General features: G+C 36.4%; 1 protein-coding gene across 2 annotated transcripts; it reads left to right on the forward strand.

Annotated features, from left to right (window-relative positions):
- Window positions 1-868: 868 nt before the first annotated feature.
- On the forward strand, window positions 869-16,926 carry MLC1 (modulator of VRAC current 1). 2 transcript variants are annotated; one of them, XM_027741874.2, is made up of 13 exons: window positions 872-927; window positions 1,379-1,516; window positions 2,198-2,381; window positions 4,526-4,615; window positions 6,377-6,430; window positions 6,510-6,611; window positions 9,184-9,285; window positions 10,194-10,265; window positions 10,736-10,852; window positions 11,576-11,632; window positions 12,707-12,829; window positions 14,252-14,419; window positions 16,357-16,926. In XM_027741874.2, exons 3-13 carry the CDS (start codon window positions 2,202-2,204, stop codon window positions 16,429-16,431), a joined length of 1,140 nt encoding a protein of 379 aa, XP_027597675.1. In that variant the 5' UTR covers window positions 872-927; window positions 1,379-1,516; window positions 2,198-2,201; the 3' UTR covers window positions 16,432-16,926. The 2 variants fall into 2 exon arrangements, with proteins under 2 accessions (XP_039244696.1, XP_027597675.1); XM_039388762.1 differs by lacking the exon at window positions 6,377-6,430 and having other exon boundaries at window positions 869-927; window positions 6,525-6,611.
- The last annotated feature ends 4,320 nt before the right edge of the window (window positions 16,927-21,246 follow it).

Below are 21,246 nucleotides of genomic sequence, written 5' to 3' on the forward strand. Positions count from 1 at the left end.
GAATGGTGAACAAAATGTTTTAGGGTTTGAACTCTGCTCTGTTCAATGGTGGAGGACTTTATAAATTCTTTTTATTCAAAGAGATTAGATCAAGTAAATACCTGAATGTCTCACCAATTTTGTGCAAAAAAAAAAAAAAAGACCTTCTCCCTAAATTGGTCATAAGGGTTGAAATATGATCCTCTTTTGTATCTATGGTAATTTGTGTTAGAATAAATCAGTACCTAGCATTCATCGATAAAGCTTGTCAGGTAAGCACTACCCATTTTCCATTAAACCATAGTCTTTGGAAAGTTACAGAAAATGGAAATAGTTGCATAGTATTTGCTCCATGAACAGAGGAACAGAAGGGCTTAGTTACTGAAGAACAGTTTTACAGTTTTGCTTGACTACATAGTCTTTTTTCTCCCTCTCCTTTTCTAACAGAGTTTACAGCTGTGTCTATTGCTGTGTATGGTGTAATAATTTCCCTGTTTATTAGAATGTTACAGTTGTTTTAATAATTCTTTCAGTATTGGCTGACATTATGAGAAAATTAAAATCTACAGTCTGTACAAATTGAGAAGTTGCACTGTTCAGAAGTTTTTCTAGCATACTTTAAAGGTGATGCCCTTCAGAATACTGAAGATTTAATTGTGTCTTGGTTACAAGAGTGTTTAAAGTTTAGACAAAAGACCCTGTCATTGCTGTAGCTGTCAAGGTGCCAACATCTTCAAGATAAAAACATTCTCTTTTTTTTTTTTTTTTTTTTTTTCTTTTCATTGCCTAATAAGCAGGAGGACTGGATCCAATGTACCCTGGCCATTGCATGTCACTGCTGCCTGCTAGATTTAAAATATGTTGTTTAGTCAGCTGGGTGTTCTGTAAGTACGAATGACAGCACGATTGAAGTGTGCGGAGTTTATCTGAACACTCCAGAAGACTAGGGTTAGTACAAAAAGATGAAGTAGTGTTACACAGTGAAGAGAATAGTCTTGATAGATTTCTAACCTGTAACTTTTGAACCTCCTATCTTGTTGGGATGCTTGAATACTTGAATTTTTCTCTGTGTTTTTTTCTGAATACTGCATTGTAAGTATCTTTTGCTCTTTTGAAACAAGAACTAAGTTGTTGGATATTGTGATCACTTTCTGTTATAATAGCTAAAACTGGTAAACTGTGAGGAAGCTTTTATTTAAGATACTAAGTAAGGGGTAGTACTCAAATAAGAAAAGACACTTGAAACTTTTTTAATTTGTTGGTCTGATTTGGAAGCAGCCCTATGAGATGTAGTACAGTCATTTTCTAGTGTGTTCTGTTAATTAAAATTCAGGAGGCATTTTCCTGTTCCCTGGCTTAACTGAAGTTCTTGCTGTGCTTTTGTTCCATATCTGAATAGATGTTGTTGGAAGCCAAAGTGTAAGGGAGAACTTTTCAAAGCCGGCATGACTCACTGAACGGTGAGAATATCACAAAGTGTACAGGCAGCTGTGTTCACAAGGCTGTGTTAAACTGACAGTTAACTTTTCAGTGGAAGGTAAGCATGAAGGTTTTTAACTGTTGAAAAATCTGAAGTAACTTAATTCTAATATAATATACTCCTCAAGGTATTTGAACAGATTGGCAAGCTGTGAGGTGAACAAAAAAGGACTGAGTGAACAAGAGAAATGATTGATACTAGGTAAATTAGAAACAGTTTGCTGTAGCTGAGTTATTGTGAGTATATGTGTTCATCGGACTCTTAGGGAAGTCTGTCATTTTAGATAGCTGATAAAAGGTGTTAAAATCAAATGGAACTTAATATTGATACAATTTTAACTGTCTTTTCTGTCCCAGAGTTTAAAAAAAAAAAAAAAGCTTTGGTTGTAGAGGTAGCCTCAAACTAAACATCTCTAAAAATGGTTCTTAGATCTTGAAATAAAAGTCTGTTGAGGTATCATAGGTATACAAACTTTCATTTTATTGCTGTTTATACTGTGTTATTATGGACTCTGGCTGTAGGATGTAATTTACTTATTGCATGCAAGTAAGTTGTTAGAAAGCTTGCATATTTTGAAATGTAAATACAGCTAATAGCTAAATACTGCTTTTCTTTATTTTATCATTAATAGACAAAAACTTAATTGAGCACTGATCTGAGTATGTGAAGGAACTAAAGTATATATTTTTTCTCTTTCTTCATAATTTCCATGATTATTATTTAATTGCCTTTGTGAAGTGTTATGACCAGGGAAGAAGGTTACAGAGAAGAATTTAGCTATGACAGGATGCCAACTTTGGAGCGGGGAAAACAAGAGAATGGAAATTATATACCAGATATCAAATCCAGTGACCTTCAGCTGTCCAAAAGGCTGCATCCTTGCTTTAGTTACAGAACATGGATATTTTCTTTGCTGATGGGAGTAAGTACTTTAAATGACAGAAAATTTAAAAATGTAGCTGAGGTCTTAGAGCCCAGTATCTTTCTGTTTCACATCATTTGGGGACTCAGAATTTCATCAATGATAGTAGTGAATGTAGATTTTTGTAAAGAAAAAAATATATTTAGCAAATTTGGAATGTAGTAATTCATTGACTACTGGCATTCTTTGGATATTTTTTCAGTAATCAGGGATGCTATATGAAGGCTTATTTTTATCTTTAATATTAATCATACAGCATAAGCAGAGAATAAGTGTGGTAGTGGTAAATATAGACCCATGTGTATGTATAAGCAGTGCCTTTTGGTAGAGTATATAAAGTATGCTGACCATATGCATTCTTTTAACGTATTTTTAACTATTAAATGTACTGTGGCTGCATGATAGCATTTTGGCATTAAAAATATATGTGGTACTTAATTGCCACTTCATCTTTCAGGGTTCAATAGCCACGTAATTATTTGGTGTAATAGTTGTGTAGTGAGGTATATACTTTGTTTCTTACATGAACGTCACAGTGATTTGAATTTTTGTGTCACTGCTAGAATCACAGGACACTCATCTTGCATGTACATCATATGCTTCTCCATGTTCCGAGCCAAGTTAATTAAACTTCATTATAGCAATTAGAATTTGATCTTTTTCTGTCAGCTTGTGTGTTTTGAAGCGTAATTTTTATTGAGTGAAAAGTGTCTCACTTTTAATATGGTAATTGCTTGTTTTTGCACAGTGAATAAAAGTACTGCCTTATTTTTGTGGAAACAGCTGAACTTTTTTTCCTTTCTGCCAGTCTGCAAAGCTTGGATTTCCTTTCAGATGTACTGTCACATGAAAAGAGAGCAAAAGAAGCACTGGCTTTCTTTGCATGACATTTTCTCAAACTTAATTGTCCAAAAGGACAACTGTCTGTAATTAGATTATTCTTTTTTACTGAGTTATTGTAAATGACCGGAGATGCTAACATTTAATGATAATTTCCTGAAGTCATATTATCAAGAAGAATGAATTTTATGGATAAATGAAAATGCAATTTTATTAATAACTAATCCAATCAATTCCAATTAGATTTTTCTCCCAAGTATTATAGTGGTTAATCTCTGTCAACTCTTCTGAGGAACAGTCTGTACACTGAGCAACATAAGTCATAGTGAACAGGACAGTCTACTTCAGGAAGCAGTTGCAAAGTGTAGAGTGACATCGAAGTGGCTGACAGTATGGGCTGGATTTGTGCAGGAACAATTCAATGAGCTTCAAGCACAATTTCAGCTTGTGGTTTATAAATATTGCCCTTCCTGTGTGCCAGAATTCTCTCTGTGTGTGTGTTTATACACATGAATACGCTCTCCTTATTTTCTGTCATTATTTGACAAGGACTTTTTAAAGATCCTCCAATAATTTTCTACCATGAAAAAATGCCCAAATAAAACAAAAGAGCCATTCTGTCTCGTATCTTCTCCTGCCCCTTCAAAGAAATGCCTTCTCAGGGGAATGACAGGGAAAACAAAAAAATGTTAGTAGGAGACATTGATCATTTATTTTAATGTGTGTTACTGTCATAGTTATGAAATAAAAAGAAGAGTTATCAAGGGAACAGGAGGAGTTGAACATTTATGGGTGTGCTGCTGAATGAAAGGAGGAAGAGAGTTTGGAGGGATGCAGGAATATAGGTGGAAGAATCTTCATTAATGTATCCTAATACTATTTTTGTTGTCGTGTTCTAGTTGGCAATTGCACAGCTGCCCATATGCATAATGAATGTTGGTGGAGTCAAGCAGAGAATGCAAAGTAGAGACTTATCTGAGGTTTCTGAAACATTTTTACCACTGAACAGTGCATTTTTACCACTGAACTACCTTTTGAGTAGTTTTTTGAGGTATTTGCCAAGTCAGGGCAAAATGCTTGATTCTAACATGAGTATATTGTTCAGTATTATGTCTTGGTAACCAGGAAAACATCTTCTTCAGAACTCAGCATGTTTTGGTGCTTTTCTTCAAGTTTATTCACTCAAAACCTGCATTATTAAATGTCCATCAGTAGCTTAATTTGAAAGGGATTACTGGTTTCTGACTAGTTGCTTTTTTAAAAGGTTTTATTCATATAAACCTATCTTATTTGTTGCTTTGCAGACTTGCCTCCTTATTACTTCTGGATTTTCACTATATCTGGGAAATATTTTTCCATCTGAAATGGATTATTTACGTTGTGCAGCAGGTTCAGTAAGCATTCTTAATTATTTGCTGTGACTTTGACAGCAGACTCAATAGTATGTAATGTTTGTGGGTTTATGTCTTTTATTTTGTCTGTCTTTTTTTACTACTAACTTTCTTCTTGGAAGATTTAGTTCTGTTTAACTGTTCATTAAATGGATTTTCATCTCATGGTTAAAAGAGTAACAGTTGTCATAAAGACAACTGGTTTTTGCTACCATTTTTTTTTAATCAGCTCACCACTGGCATGTAATATTACTCTGTTTGAACAGTGTTTCTGTGCTTGATTTTAAGAAAATTTACATTGCTATGTATTTGGGGAATTTCCTGGCTAAATGCTATCAGAATGTATTTCAGATTGTATTTCAAAGTATTAATTTTTCATTTTATTTTGCTATAGTATCCGAGTACTGAAGCAGACTAAAGTTGCTCTGTGAATGAGCTGTCACTTAGGTTTCCACTACAGGTGTTAAAATACCATTGAAGCAGTTTTTGAAGTTAATATACTCACAAAGATGTTATTCTCTGCAACAACAGTGTTAGTTACTGAGAAGTCTCTTTTTCTACCTCAAATCCTGTCTCTTTGAGCTTTGTATTTATTGAAAATTTCCAAAGATCTGGTAGATGCAGACGATTATCACGTTGGGTTTGAAAGGCTTGCTGTGGGTGAAGGTGTGTACATTTGGGTGTCTGTAGGTCAGGAAGGTGTTGGAGCTCTTACTGCAGATAATGGAGTCAGTGCAGTTGGAAGAGCTTAGAGAGCTGTAGAGCTGACTGGCCACAAAGTGTCTAGTTTAGCATGAAGCTGAATTGCTCTCTAGACTTTTTTTAACCATGTTGGATAGTAGTAGTAGTAGTAGAGTCCTGTAGTGTTCTAGAGAGTCTTGGGTATCCAGGACAAAAAAGGATGTTTTAATTCTGTTAAGTAAAGGTCATTTAGGTATTAAAGAAGTGCTTTGAAGAATTTTACGTGTCAATATTAATCTTGTTATAGTGTTCCATTGTCAAGCCCTCAGTGTTCAGATGTGGTGGGAAGATAATTGAAAATGTGGCATTTTTTGCACGTTCATTATTTGACATGGAAACATTTTTAATAATTTTAGTATGTATTTGTGTAAAATAGAGTTGGATCTGTAATGGAACCATATCTATTATGGTGAGGAACAGCTAAGGGATAGAGAAATTACTTTGTGAAACTTTTACTTACACATGATTTTTCCATTTAGCTTTGCCCTCAAGTATGAAAACATAGTTCCTACTGAACACAATGGAGATTCCAGGCACAATTCTTAAAGTGTAACTTGACTCAACAGATTTTCACAAAGTTCTTCAGAACTGTGTTGAGACTGGGCAAATTATAGCTTACTCAACCATGATGATGTCTGTTTAAAAGTGTGCAGGCCCAGTTTGGGAGTAGCACTGGTTTTTTTCCTGCTCAAGGATCCCAGGCCTTCTAGAGTTAATTTAAACTAACAAAGGCATGAAATGCCTCAAAAAAGACTTTCTTTGTTTCTTTTATTCATCATATTGTGCTGGGTAGTTAGTCAAAATTGAGAGATATGGAAGGTATATTCAAACCTCCTGTAATCATCAGACACTGATTGTAATTAGTGAGCTCAGACAAGAGTGACACGTTTTCTTCAGAGTTTCTGATCTATTTGTCTAAGTTAACTGAAATATGAATTCAAACACATAAAATAAATCTATAGAAATATATATAACATTCTTTGTACAGAGTATCCCACTAGTCTTCTCTTTTAATTTTCCCAGTGTATTCCTTCAGCAGTTGTGAGCTTTGCTATAGCAAGGAATAAAATTAATGTGGTAAGTATGAGATTTTATTGTCAATTAACCCCCCTGTGGTTAAAATGAGAGAGAAACCTATTCTGAAACTTTTTTTCAGATACCAAATTTTCAGATTCTGTTTGTCTCTACGTTTGCTGTTACAACAACGTGTTTAATTTGGTTTGGATGCAAACTTGTCCTCAATCCATCAGCTATAAATGTAAGTTACTAAAACAATTACTAATTGTACTATATTTATCTTTGTTAAAAAAAAAGTGGGGGGTGTGAGGTGGCTAGAGATCACATATAATTACTTGGTCTGTGAGGAGACATCATCTAGCAGAAACTTTACATTTCTCTTTGTCCAGTGTCAGTTACCTGCAATAATATTCATAAGACATCCTTGGTTATATGATTTTAGTTCTTTTTGCTTGCCTATTGCTTCTCCATACTATGTCGTAGATTACTGAAGAAAGTAAGTCAGAGTAACTGTATGCAAAACTGGCTATGAAGCTTTTTTTAAAACTTTTCTGTCTTAAGAGTAATTCATGGTGCTGACTTGCTTTCCTCTTTGAAAGATACTCTTTCAGTGAAACAGGCTCACTGTTTGGCATTTCCCTGCCGGCTGTTTTTGGTTACCCATGTGGTACAAAGAAGATGTAGAATACCATCTCTTTAACTGTTCTTTCACAATCATATGTATTTTCCCTTCCCATGGGAAACTGTGCAAGAAAGTAATACCAGATCTTTGAATCGCTGCCAGTAGTTTAAAAGCAGTAAGACTCATAAAAAGGATAAGTTTATCCAATTAAGTCAATTCACATTTAACACCCTCTCTCCTTTATAAAGGACCTGGGTAATTCCTCATTAATGTTACTCATATTGATATATATCTCCACAAAATAACTTTAGATAGATAAATGGAATGCAGGATACAAGCCATGCCCCTGTGACTTTGTGACACCACTCTGGGAGGGTGCAGTTCTGTAGTTAGTTTGCTATCAGCATAAAGGATGGGATGTGTAAAAGATCCAAGCTGTCACTCTGTTCTGTTTTTAATACCTGGTGCAGATTCAGAGCAAATTGCATTAAGGTTGTGCTAATGTAGTACTTTCTACTCGGTTGCACTTGCATGTTCCTTAGTCACAGAAGAGGATTAAGGACACAGCTAGTTTGGTTCTCTGCATCTGGTGATAGATTTTATGGACAGTGGTAGTTATAGAGGGAATTTTCTTTAGATTTTAGAAATCTAACATTGAATCTCTCCATTGTTATAGATGGTATAAAAAGGTACTTACTAATATCTAACTGATATTCTAGACACATATAAAAAAAAATACTAGAAGGATAAAAATCTAATTTATTTACTGTTACTTTTTCAGTTTCTGTTATTTACTTCTTATACCTAGGACTAAGTGAGATAGTCCATCAATGTAGTTACAGTGCTTCCTGACTCAAACCTGTATATCTACTTGTCACTGCACTGCCAAGTGTGATGTGTGGCCTTGCATCAGTACAAGCACTGTGTCAAAACACATCTAAATTGTGGGAACTTATAGTCTGGATTAAATTGTTCTGTGGGCCACACATTTGACACCTCTTCTTTTGCCAAATAATGCCTATATTCTTCATTGTAGCACTTTCTCTAGGAGTTTACTGCTATGGCATTTATTGCAGTTTGTGGTTTTAGTACAACTGTACAGTCTGTTGTGTACAGCAAGGCACATAGTTCCAATTAAGATTTCCTGAGAAAGGGTGAATTTCAGTGCCCAAAAAAGCCTCTCAAGTCTGCCACTTACTATCTTTTTCAAAAAACATGTACTGCAAGATACATGTCAGAGAAAAACAGATCTGATCGTTTACAAAGAAGGTCTGACATGAGGGAACAATATAATTCTGTTCTAAGTCATTGAACAATGGTTTGCTTTAATTGCATAGGTTCTGGATGGAGGCAGTTCTCCCTAAACTTCTGCTACTTTGCCCCAGAGGCCTGACTGAACTACCAAATGTTTTCTTGGGCTGTCAGTGGAAAAATACGATGCTTTTGAACACAAGAAAGGGAGATCCACTCTGCCTAACTTGTGTGCCTCTAGGGAATTATTCAGTCCATGTAGAGTAGGTATCTACCTCTTTTCATGAGAATAATAAGGAACAGAAGATGAATGTTAAGTATTGCATTCACTTATTTGTCTCTTGAATGTGAGTGATAGCAGCATCCATGTTTTTGCACAATAATGTGGTCTGTTAGGCCTGCAAGAGTTATGAAACCATGAAGAGTGTTCGTCAATGCTCTGCTAACACGAAGCAGGACACAGAATTAGAATCCTTGGCCCAGTTCTTTGGACTGTGTTTTAGTTCATAATCCAGTATGGTATTGCACGATTTGGGATTGCAACATAGGGATTGGGAACCTGTGGCCCTCCTTCCCCTAAGAATATTCCATCATTTGCTGCAGTGTTCTGGTTTCAAATGGAAGGTCCTGCAAAATACAGGACCCAGCAATCATTACCTTGTCATTAACTGCTCCTCTGGAAGACAGTTAATATTCAGGCATAATATTTCCATAAATGAAGTAAGCGTTTCTTTCTTAGGTTAAGCATTCTGTGTATTATGTAGGCAGCTAAATGTTGTTCTTGCAAGAGCCAAGAAAATGATTAACAAAGTATCTAATCAATAGATATGTCTAGATGTCACAGAAAATAGACAGCCTGCTGGATCCTGCTAGACTCAGCCCCCTCCTTATTTTTAATATAGAACATGTAACTCACTTATGTCTGGGATTTTACTGACAGATAAATTTCAACTTGATTCTACTTATTCTGCTGGAAATCTTCATGGCAACTACTGTGATCATTTCAGCTAGGTCTACTGAAGACTGCTGTACAAGAAAGAAAGTAGGTACCCTTAATGTTTGTGTGTGTGTGTGTGTGTTAAAAAATATTCCATTTTTTCTCTATTACATACATTGTTAATTTACTGGCAACTGCAGTGTATAACTTTGCATGCTAAAACTAGATTTGAACAATAAATAAAAGTACCATACTAAACAGTAATAGTCTCTTCTATCTTTTAGGAGTGCAGTGAGCCCTCTGCAAAATGCCCTGTTGCAAATTATACAGCACAGGGTTTTTTGAACATTTTATGAACAGGCATGGCAAATGCTTTATTTCTGTTTTGTAAAACAAAACTTAATGATATGTGAAACATTGGAGTATGTGACTTGTACGTATGCAAACAATGGCATTTTGAAGCCTGATGCGGAAAAAGTATTTGTGGCATATGCCAGTTTAGTGGTATCTGGACAATGAATCTTGGCTTAGAGTTTGGGGCTATAGATAAAATTTCCTTTAGTCACAAGTGCTCTCCCAAATCCTGCCCTCATTTTTCTACAACAGTACTTCTTTTAGGTAATACTCAAGCAAACATGCTATGCCATTTTGTATTCCAGTGGAAATATTGATTGATAAGGTTGTGTAGTGTCCTGTCCTCCTTTGGTTACTGTTATCCACATCTGTAAAATCTGAAGGCTCAGAAAGAAAGTGTGTTTTTGAAGGTGGAAAAGGGAGACAAGATGATGATATTTCATTGTCGAACGGTGACCAATCTGGGACTACTTAATTTGTTTCTGATGTAATTGATGTGGTCTAACACTGGAAAACACCGTGTTGTGTCACTGTTACCTCTTATGGACCAACCAGATGTTGCATACCACCATTAGGATCTGTAGCAGGTTGTACAAGATATTAGAAAGAAATGTATTGCTTTGTATATTTTCGATCATGATTTTTTTATTCCCCTCTAGAATACTGCATATGACAGTGCCATTGTTTTGAGCAACGTCAGCTTTCCTGCTCGAGTTCTGAAGTCATACTCAGTAAGAAAAGCGTTGCTTTCTTTCGTTAAATCATTTTGTTATTTCATCTTTCTAAGTGCGAAGGTTCTTTAAAGTCAGGAAGAGATCAGTGTAGGTAAGAGCTGCAAGAATAAAGACAGAAATGAGAGATATGTCTTAAAATGTTTCCTTTTAGAATATTGCAGGTAAGTAACTGCCATTTATAATAGGAAGGAGACTACTTAATGACTTTAGGATAAATAGTGTAAACTGCACTGTTGTTCTGTGAAGCTAATAAATGAAAGCATAAATATGTATAATGAAGCTGATCTTGTTTTCACTTAAACCAGCTCAAGTTTTGCCATATTTTAGATGTCAAAAACATCAACTGTCTTCATAGCTAGTAGCATAAATGCATTTTATTCTTTCCAATGAGTTCCTTTCTATATGCAAATAGGAAATTTCGCATTCAAATACACTGTTAATAATTTGTGTGCTTTTCTTTGTTTTAGGTAATTGAGGTGATTATTGGAATTTCATCAGTATTTGGTGGAATAATTGCTTTGAATATGGATGTTCTAGTCTCAGGTCCATATCTCTCAGTAACATTCTTTTGGATCTTAGTTGCTGTAAGTAGTGCAAATGGAAGATACTGTTTTAAAACAATGTCTTTAATTCTTTTTCATTTTTCCTCTCCCTACTGGAATATTTATTTGGCTCTAATACTAATTGGCAATTGCTGCTTAGCAAATGAATTAGCACTTCAACATACTTAATATATTTATGCAATATTCTTGTTCTATTTTGATTTACAATACTTTGATTCTATTAAAATGATCTGATGCATTTTCAATCCTCAATTAAGTAAAATGGAAATGTGTAATAAAACAAGGGTATTAGAAATGAAGTGTTTTGTCAAAAAAGTCATAGGTTTTAGAATATTTCAGGCTGCAAAATAAGTTCAGTTTAGTTTCAGCATGGTAGAATCCTTAGAACATCCTGTTTAACTTTTCAGTCTTAACTGTTTTGAAAGCCTGAATCTATGATTGGTAACGCTTATCACTAATAACAGCCTGTACCCAGGAGCAGTGGATTCATAAAAGATGCTGTGCCACTCTGCTTGCCATGAATGAACTGATTGAGAAAGAAGACAATGACCATTATGGTTATATATGGTTAATGTATCTGTAAAATCCCTCATCATGAAGTGGAAAGATTATAAACAAACTTTTCAGCATTCAGAATTCCCCCCCCAAAAAAAGCTGTGACTGGTGGGAATTACTGTAACTCAGTTGCATTTTTTGTAATTTTCAAGTAGGTAAATACTTATTTTGTTACACTTTTTTGTTTAGTGCTTTCCAAGTGCTATTGCAAGTCACGTAGCTGCTGAATATCCAAGTAAATGTCTGGTAAGTTTGTAAAATTCTTGGCTTTTGTCATTAGAGTGAAACAATGCTAAGAAAGCCTGCCTGTGATAGTGGGCACTACTTAAGTTTGCTCACTTGTTTTTAGCTGCTTCTACAAAATGTGAGAGCACTATGTAGCACAAGTGTTAGCTGATATCCCTGAAAAGAACTCTGGTAGGTCCTTTGGAGGCTTAATTCCACCAATTCTAGAAAAGAATTCAAAAGTTTGTGGTTCGAGGGTTTTTTTTTGTACTGTTTCCTTCTATAGAAAAATGAAATGCCTCATATTGTATGCCCAAAAGTGCTTTCAGGCACCTGAACTGAGGTTCTCTCTGTTCCCTCTCCTTTCATTATGAGCTGTGGGTTCTGAAAGAAGATTAGGTGTGCGGGCTGCACTGGACCTAGAACTTATTTTAAACAAACTCCTCATCTTCATGACTAGCAACAAGGACTAAGAACATTCAGTGGAGTTCATTTATTCCTTGAATGTCCCAGATGTGTAGTTAAGGCTCCATAAAACATATGTTCTAAATAGTAGTCATGCAAATATATTTGAGTAATGATGCCTGACCACAACTGAAGTTAGAATATGATCCTGTAGGGTTGATATTTGAATGAAACTAGGCTGCTGCTGTATGGCAATAAATTTGCCTGAAGGCACTCAAATTTAATTGCATAAGTTTTTTATAGGTTGTAAGTCTGCAATATCTGCTGCTAATTCTCATTATTTCATATAAATTGAAGAATATATGATGCCTCTATACTGGCTCTCTTCGTACCAATACTGATATTACTTCCTTTATGTGCATGTGAAAGGCACTTTTTAAATAGAACAAAAACATCATCATCTGTATTAAATGAAAAATGAGTTACAAAACAACAGTATTTTGGCTAGAAACTTAATGTATTCAAAACCTGCTTCTGTATTTCCACAAAATGTGGATAGCTCTTAATATTTGTCTCATATGTGTAATCTTATGCACCTTTACATGCTTCTGTTATGCTTACTTCAAGGAGATACAACTCACAAACCAGTGTTTTTAATTCTAATTTAACATTTATTATCTTATTTTTTAGGTTGAGGTCCTGATTGCCATTAGCAGTGTTACATCTCCATTGTTGTTCACTGCTTCTGCATACTTATCCTTCAGTATCATGCAAGTTGTTGACATCTTTAAAAATTATCCACCTGCTGTTAAAGTATGTGTTTTTATGCAATTGAAAAATTAACCTGTATCTATTGCAATAGCAAGACTGTAGCAAGGAATGAATTAGGGATATATGAAGACAAGGTACTGCATTATAAAGATCAAATAGTATGTTATAGAAATTATTCAAAAACTCTTATTTTACTTATGATATAATTTAAGTATGTTACATCCATTAGCACCCTGGAATTATAGGTTAGAATAACATCCTGGTTTTTTTTAAAGACACAGTAAAAATAATGTGCAATATGCTGGACTCCTCGAGGTTTTTATAAATGTGTAGTATTTAAATTAAAGATTCTAGGTTTACTTGAAGAATACATTTTTCTGTTTCTTAGGATGTTTACCAACAGTTGGGATTGTAAGCTTACATCTGGATTCATTCAAAGCCTGGATTGGGACAGAGAAGAAAAAAGTTTACAAATTCAAAGCATTTCAATATGAAGTGTTCCCTTGCATTCCTGAAGAGCTTTCTAGAACTGTACTAGCAAAGTGTTTAGCGATCCCTGATGATGTTCAAAGAACCATTTATGGGTATTAGACCAGTGTCAATAAGAGTCTTTACTCTTAGTATCCACTAGTCATTAAGTAGTCTTGTATTTTTAGAAGAAAAGCGTGAAAATATTTATTAATTTGATAACTTGGGGACTGGAAAGCCAGCTTTTGAGTATGTGATCCTGTTCTGATACTGGAGGAGTATAGAGTATTGTTGGACCTGAGGGAGTGACCACAGCTTACCTACTCTAAGTAGCTTTTCCTGTCACACATGTTGGAGACAGACAACTGCACTATTTAGACAGCTGTTGTGACCCTGCAGAGCACTTCTTACATTCTTAGTCTGCGTTGTGTCTGGATACAGCAAGAGTGGGTTGCTCTGCACAGGAGAGTGAACAATGGAGCAAGAGGTGACAAAGGACAGTAACACAATTGGCAAGGAGTGCAGTCCTACAGTACCCAGAGAAAGAGAAAAGCAAGACTTGTCCAGCCATGGTAACCAGGTTCAGCCAATGGTTCAGTGGTTGCCAGACAAGTCCACAGTAGTGAGGCAGATCCAAGGTCATCTAGGAATTCAGGTCAACAGGGCAAGGTCAGAGCCAGCAAGGCACAGGTTGAGGCCCAGACATAGCTGTGGCATTGCTTAGGTCGGAACCACCAGTGAGGTGCTGTGTTTTAGTGGATAGTTTCCTAAGTTCTCTTTTATTTCTAGAGACATAATGAACATTTTCTTAAAAATCATCACTCTCTTCTACTTTCAGCAAACTTAGACAGTAAAATTTTAGTTGAAATTTCATGCTGAAATAAGCTAAATTATAATTTGAGTTAAAAAATCTAGATGTGAATCTTAAAGGTTATGGAGGTGGGAACATTATAAAATATTTTATTCAAGCAGTTAACAACGTATGTCTATTTTCAGCAATCTTATGATGTACTCCTGTTGCTTCTGATGTTGATGCTGCTAATTCAGGCATGCCTTACTATTGGAACTGTAATACAGTGTGTAAATTACAAGACAAAAATGAAACTACAAGATTCGTCATGGACAGCAGCACAGGTTAAAAAGCAGGAATACAGAACAACAGAGGTATGTATTTATACTCATAAAATTTGAAAATATGTATTTTAAAAGATTTTTTTCTGCTAATGTTTTGTGGTACTTAATTCAGATCCCAATTAAAAGCTCTGTGAAACTGTGAATTTTGTAATGAAGAGATAATATTTTGCTGGTTAGATGGTAACTGTGACAAGTTGTCAATCTGTGACAAATCCTGTTATGAGAAAAACAGTTGTAAGGTTAAATCTCCCTTTTTTTCTTATTTTTAGTGTGGGCTCCCAATTACAATTACAGACGTGATCCATCATTGTACTCAAATAAAATGTTAGTCCTGCTCCACAGGATGCAGATACATAATCACTATTTATATGTCAGAATGAAGTCACAGAAAAGATAATGGGCCTCGCATGACTGTTCTCATGAGGAGAGAGGCATCTGTTAAGAAAGAAATGGATTTAACTCTTCCAGTGCAAGCAGAAGTTATGGGCTATGGAATGAGAATACTTGATGTAGTTGTACTTTTTCAAGGCCTTCTGTAAGGCAGTGACTTTACTAAGCCAAGTTAGTTCACTTAAATTCCCTAAACTTCGAATGGGAAAGTTAAGAATGTGGAGCATAGGAACAACAATGGTTAAGATCAGTGAGTGGCTACCTGTGCTGGACAGTATGAAGCAGTGAGCCCAGCAGCATGCCTGGAATTCCAGGTGTCTCCATGTCTTAACTACACTACTATAGCTGGTGATACAGATCAGAAGTGAGATATCCCTCCATTTCTTGCCTGCATGCACATGTTCCAGCCATTTTTTCAGATACAGATTTGGCACATTGTTTTTTTAGTGTGGTGGTACTGTTACCACTCTCCATATAATCATTCAGAACTTGAGCCCTATTTCAGGGATTGGAAGATCCCAGCTTTCTTCAGCCTATGTACAGTAACTACATTCATCTCCTACCATAACGCTGTAGCCCTTAGGCTTTCCTCACCTCTGCTGTGCATAGCCAAGCACTGTGTCCTTAAAGACTCTGACAGAGTAACTCACACTTACTGCATGGGTTAGTGCTAGAAAGAGAGTGCTGGATTCAGTCCCTGCTCTAGGAAGAGTGTCTTCACTGAAACAGCACTGGATAGAAAGCACTGGAAACAGGAACTGAAATCAGTCAAGTTGGTGTACAGTTGGTAATGGAAAGTGGAAGCTGTGGATTTATGTCCCCTCAAGCTGCTGAGGGCATTTGGTGTAGGTTGCTTATTTTCTGGATCTGTGTCCTGAAAGTTTCATTCTCTATGAAAGATGAAGCATAGCAGCACTTCCACTGCTTCAAGTCACATTTTGGAGCATAGTCATGTCATGGCTAAACAGATCTCCTCTGGGCATTATGTATAAAATTATCCTAGTTTGTGAGTCACTCAGAAATTGGGTGCGAGTTAAATGCTAAAAGGAGCACTTTTTCCACAAAAGCTACATCTTTTTGCTTAGCTTTTAATATCTAAACACATGGATAATGTTACATGAGAAGTTTTATGTCCCTTTGGCTTCTCAAAAGTCCGTATTCTAAGGCAAGCCTTGGTTTACTTGCATATATGTAGGTAAATCTTGCTTCATTTGCACCACAGGGGGCTGCTTCTGTCTTTGGGATTAGAGATTCAGGGTTCAGTCACATATTAGCAAAAATCTTGAAAAAATGTTCAAAGTCATGTGTTTAAAATAGGAATTAGGCCAAGCTTTTTTGACCCAAATGTCTCAAGTACTATACAGTTTACACTATTATATTTTATACCCTAAATGTAAACTCTACTATATACAAAACTATACAATTTACAGTGTATAGAACATTTTAATAGCTCTGGCTGTAACTATTCACATTTTCATTCTCCTAGCTTCTCTCAGATATTTATTTGCTTGAACTCCAGGTTTTTAACCAAAGCATTTTTTCATGTTTCCATTTGTCTGAAATGTGTTTTCTTTTAGGTTTCCAATAATACATTAAAGGATTTTGACAAGGATAAAGCCTGGAAAGCAGTTGTGGTACAGATGGCTCAGTAGTTTGGATTCTACAAATGCAGCCAGTACAGCACAATCCAATACAGTAAATCAACTGTTAAGGTTTAAAAACTTTTCAATTTTTAAATGGCAATATAGTTACAGCAGCAAGAGCCGTGGAATAACACAGTAAATAATATGTCTTCTATTAGTTTTGAAATATGTTGATAATATTTTTAACAAATCTGTCTTTTCTGTTGGTATCTGTAGTCTAGTGTTGCTTTATAAGATACCTTTAGAAAAAGGTTATGAGTTACATGGATTTATGCTGATGGCAAAGTAAAATATTACAATTATGTAGTAGGCTTCTTATATTTGCAAGAGATTGTTATAACTGCAGTTATGCAGTCAGTGTGACTGATAAATGCTTTTGTAAAGTTATGAGTACAAGTCATAATTGATGTTTTTGCTTATACTTCACTTTTGTAGGAGTTGTAAAGTTGTTCTGCATCTTATTGCTTTTATATAAATAAAAGTCTTTATTATGTGGAAACTCGAGAATGTGGATTGACATTTTAATTGGAGAGGTGAAAACAGAATATTCTTTCCCATTAAGCTTCAATTTCTGGACTGTTAAAGGAGGAAAAGGCTTTTTCTGAGTGCTGGAGCACAAAAGCAAGTAGCCACAACAAAAAAAAAAAATAGCAGAGAAGCAATCAGCCAAATAATAGGAGATACTACTGATATTAAAAGAGTTTTGTTCACATATGAAAATGCATTTTTAGGTATATTACTTTTAATTTATTTATTTTTCCTAACTATCTTTAAAACTTACAGAATGTAGCTGCCCTGAAACAAAGACCATCCCCTATACAGATTGCCTTTTCCTTCTGGCTAAACTGTGTGTATGACTTCATAGATTTCAAACGCTATTAGAATTTCCAACAGCACTTAACTACATTTAATTTAACAAGGATTCTTTTGTGATTTACTGTACTATGACAGTGACTTACTTATAAACCTAAATTACTTAACAATTTAGGAAAGCGGTATCCCTACCCATTTGATATAGCGTATGCACTCAGACATAAAGAGTCTGTGCAATGCACCTGTTGCGACCCATCCCAGAAAGGGGCGATTAACCCAGGTTCTTATTTATAAATTCCTTGGGGTGGATTAGAGTGAAATGACACTGAGTAATCAGTGTTTGAAAAGATATATATGCAGGGTTTATTTTAGAACAATTTTGTTTCAAAGGTAAACAGGTATGTTGCCATTTTGGGTGTTATCATCTATTTCTATCATCTCTAGCAATATGGTATAAAGATAACCTTTAGGGAAAATGCATAAGAGAGAGAAAGGGAAAGACAGGATAAGGGTAAGGGAGAGTAAGAGAAAGAAAAGATGAGAGTGGAAAAATGTAAATCACTTACCACAGGGTCCAGCGATGAAGCTTGGTGGTTGCAGCTTCCATATCTGTTAGTTGAAGTGGTGGTCTTGATCTGTTGTGGGTGGGGGAGGGAAGCCCCCACGCTTAAAGAAGTTATGAGTTATTATATCCATGGATAGTGTCACGGGCCAACAAGCCTCAAACGTCTCCTGGGCATGCGCAGTTCCTGTGAGGGGCATGGTGAAAGGGTTTTTCCCACCTTTCAGGATTGGTGGGGGGATGGGCTTTGATAGACCATGCCATGAACCTCCAAAGTCTCCGACAGCCCAGGCCAAACGTGCAGAGTTCATGGGAAGGGCGTGGTAAACACGGCTCTTTCCACCTTTTCAGGACTTGACACCTTCAGCAGCACTGACGGGGTTCAGGGGAGGGGGGGGTAGTGGGTCCAGCTGCCTAATCCCAGTCTGCAAAGGTCCACTGTCAATCCTAGAATGCTTAAGTCATTAACTGTTTCAGTCTCTGACAGTACCTGTGAAAAATTTCCCTTGTGTTCCATCAAATACTCACTTCGAATGTTTTACATTCTTCTCAACGGGCGAAGGATTGAGTCTCACAGAGTGAGATGTCAGCCCAGGATCCATCAGCTGGTGATCCCTCAAGAAATAGCGAATGTGAAAGTCGCTAACTCTGAGAGGTGTCCCAACTCAGAGGGAGATTGTTGCTCACAGCCCGCTGCACCCCAGGAGAGCTCAATGAGTCTCTCTTGAGCCTTTGTTTATAGGGTCTCAAGAGATTGGGCTTTAGTCAAAATAACCTTTCATCTTGGCTGCACTTCTCGTTCTCACACTTGGAAAGTGTGCGAACAAAAAATATTATTCCACTTGGATTGTTATTCAGGCAAAAAAAGAAGTTTCCAAGGATGTTCATTAAAAAAGCAAGGACCTCATTGAAAACATTAAAGTCCTGGAAACAGACAGTGTTTCTGATAAGCTCAGAGGAGCTCAGCCCAGGCGTTGTCAAGGTTGAGGTCTATCAAGCATTTCTGTGATCATAGTGTGGCCTAGTGGGGGGCAGGGGGATGCACCACGATATGCATGAGTCCTTCCTGAGCTAACAATTTATCTAGGAAAAGCTAAGAACGTGAAGGGAGAAATTGCAGTTTTAAGAGCATGTTTTGATCCTCTCTGCTACTGCAGGCAAATTTCTTGCAGCTTCTTGCCAGGAACAAGAACACACAGTTGACTATTGGTATATATTTTTTTGTTGTTTTCAGTAGTAATTTGTCTGCCCCTATATTTGTAGGGAAAGCAGCCAAGGAGTGAAGTAAAAGTGATAGAGCTGAATGGACTATGATGAATGAGATGAACAGTTCGCATGGGCCAATTACTTCCTAACCAGTGTTTTGTTCATATCCAGTTATAACCATCAAATAAAAGCAAAAACTGCTTTTCTTACTTCCCTTTTCAAGACAGGAGAGGTCTGCAGGTATAAAATATCTGTACATAACACTTCCCAGTGTTTTCCTCAGAGTATTTTTTTAAAACATTTATTTCCTACTCAACCTTTCTTTTTAATTTGTTCAAAAATTACAGCTTCTTTATTCTTTTCTGTCCCAGAAAGATAAACCATTTCTGGAGAAAAAAAATTACAAAACTTATACTAATTTTTCTTTTTAAATGATTTTTCCCTTACCTGGCTCAGTTTTTAAAATCTGTCGTGGTTTAACCCAAGCCAGCAACTAAGTGCCACATATCTGCTCATCTGCTCACTCACTTTCCACAATGGGATAGGAGAGAGAATCAGAAGAGTAACAATTAAGAGTAAAAAACAACAACAACAACAACAAAAGAGTAAAAAGACAGTTCAATAGGTAAAACAAAGCAAAACAAATAATTCATTCATCACTTTCCATGGATTGGCAGGTGTTTAATTGTCCCCAGGAAAGCAGGGCTTCAGACATGTGTAGTGGTTACTTGGGAAGACAAATGCCATCACTCCAAACATTCTACCCTGCTCTGCTTCCTTTTCCTTCCCCCTCAGCTTTATATACTGAGCATGACACCATATGGTCTGGAATATCTCTTTGGTCAGTTGGGGTCAGCTGTCCTGGCTATGTCCTTTCCCAGCTACTTGTGCACTTCCAGCCTCCTTGCTGGGGAGTTGAGGTGAGAAGCAGAAAAGGCCTTGACTGTGTAAACACTGCTCAGCAATAAGAAAAACATCCCTGTGTTATCAACACTGTATTCAGAACAAATACAAACCAAAGCCTCATACAAGCAACTGTGAAAGTAATTAAGTCTATCCCAACCAAACCCAGCAATTGTTCCTAATCCAAGAAACACATTTTATATAGATGCTTGGTAGTGGCCATTTCCTCAAACAAAGGGCAGAGTGTTTAGTTTTAAACAGGCCCATATCTTTTCTCTGCTGTTTACTGTGAACCATGGAGGCCGAAATCCAGATATCCAGAGTTTGTAGGGATTTGTACCACTTGTATGTTCTGGAAAGGGAAAATAAGGATTTTAAGCACTCTGTTGAACAGGGTGATTTGCTGTTTTGTATTGCATGGTTTTGTGCTTTATGCCATGAGACTTTGGACATCCAGAAGGAGCTTGGAAATGTCTTCCCATATTACCAGCTCTGCTTTCCAGCACCTACAAGAGGCCAAGTGCTTCTGCAGGGACTGAGTTGCTAGAGGTTGTCCCAACATTTCTTGTTTCCAGAAGTGCCCTCAGAGGGGAGATGCTAATGGTGTGCCTCCTGCCTCTGTGTTTTCTACCTGTCTGTATAGGGTATAGGTGGTATTTCCTGCTGGACCCTATTGAGAGTGCAGGGATCATGAAAGGTTCTTGTTTGTTCCTGGGATTGCCATTTGACCAGGATTAATAACTACTTTGGGGCTTGTTTTTCTGGACAGAGGCCTTGCCTCACTCAGGCTCAGTTCTGAGGATATGTACTCTTTGCCAGAAGTTCTGGTTTAAATTATTCATTATGTTCTGCTGCTCATTTGCCCATTTCCATTGAAGTTTATGGAAAGAGTATGATTTATTTCAATATGACTCATCTTGACATTTTTGTATTTATTTTGTGTTCTTTCCAACATCTGACTTATATAAGAAGTTACATAAAATCAGAGTGATTTTACCTGCATTATATAAACACTGAAGTCAAGATCAAAATGGGAAGGAAAAAGATAGCATTAAAACTTCAACCTATTCCATACTGTCTGCTATTACACTGAGTTCCACCAGGACATTCGTGGTGCTTCAAACTCATCTGCCTAAAAAAACTCCAAATCACTCAAATCATGCAAAATAATTCTTTGTTCTGGGGGAGTTTTAAAGCTGCATTGGCTTTTTTACTCAGTTTACAACATTTCTTCATACCCTCAGTTCAACTGAAGGGTTGAGATGCATCAGTACAGGGCAACAGATAGGCTGTTATCTTCAGCCAGCGTTGTTGCTGCTTACATTTTCAAATCCTATCCT

This window comes from Pipra filicauda, unplaced genomic scaffold, assembly GCF_003945595.2.
Source record: "Pipra filicauda isolate LSUMZ 115617 unplaced genomic scaffold, ASM394559v2 scaffold681_size158758_pilon, whole genome shotgun sequence".
In the NCBI taxonomy this organism is placed as follows: domain Eukaryota; kingdom Metazoa; phylum Chordata; class Aves; order Passeriformes; family Pipridae; genus Pipra; species Pipra filicauda.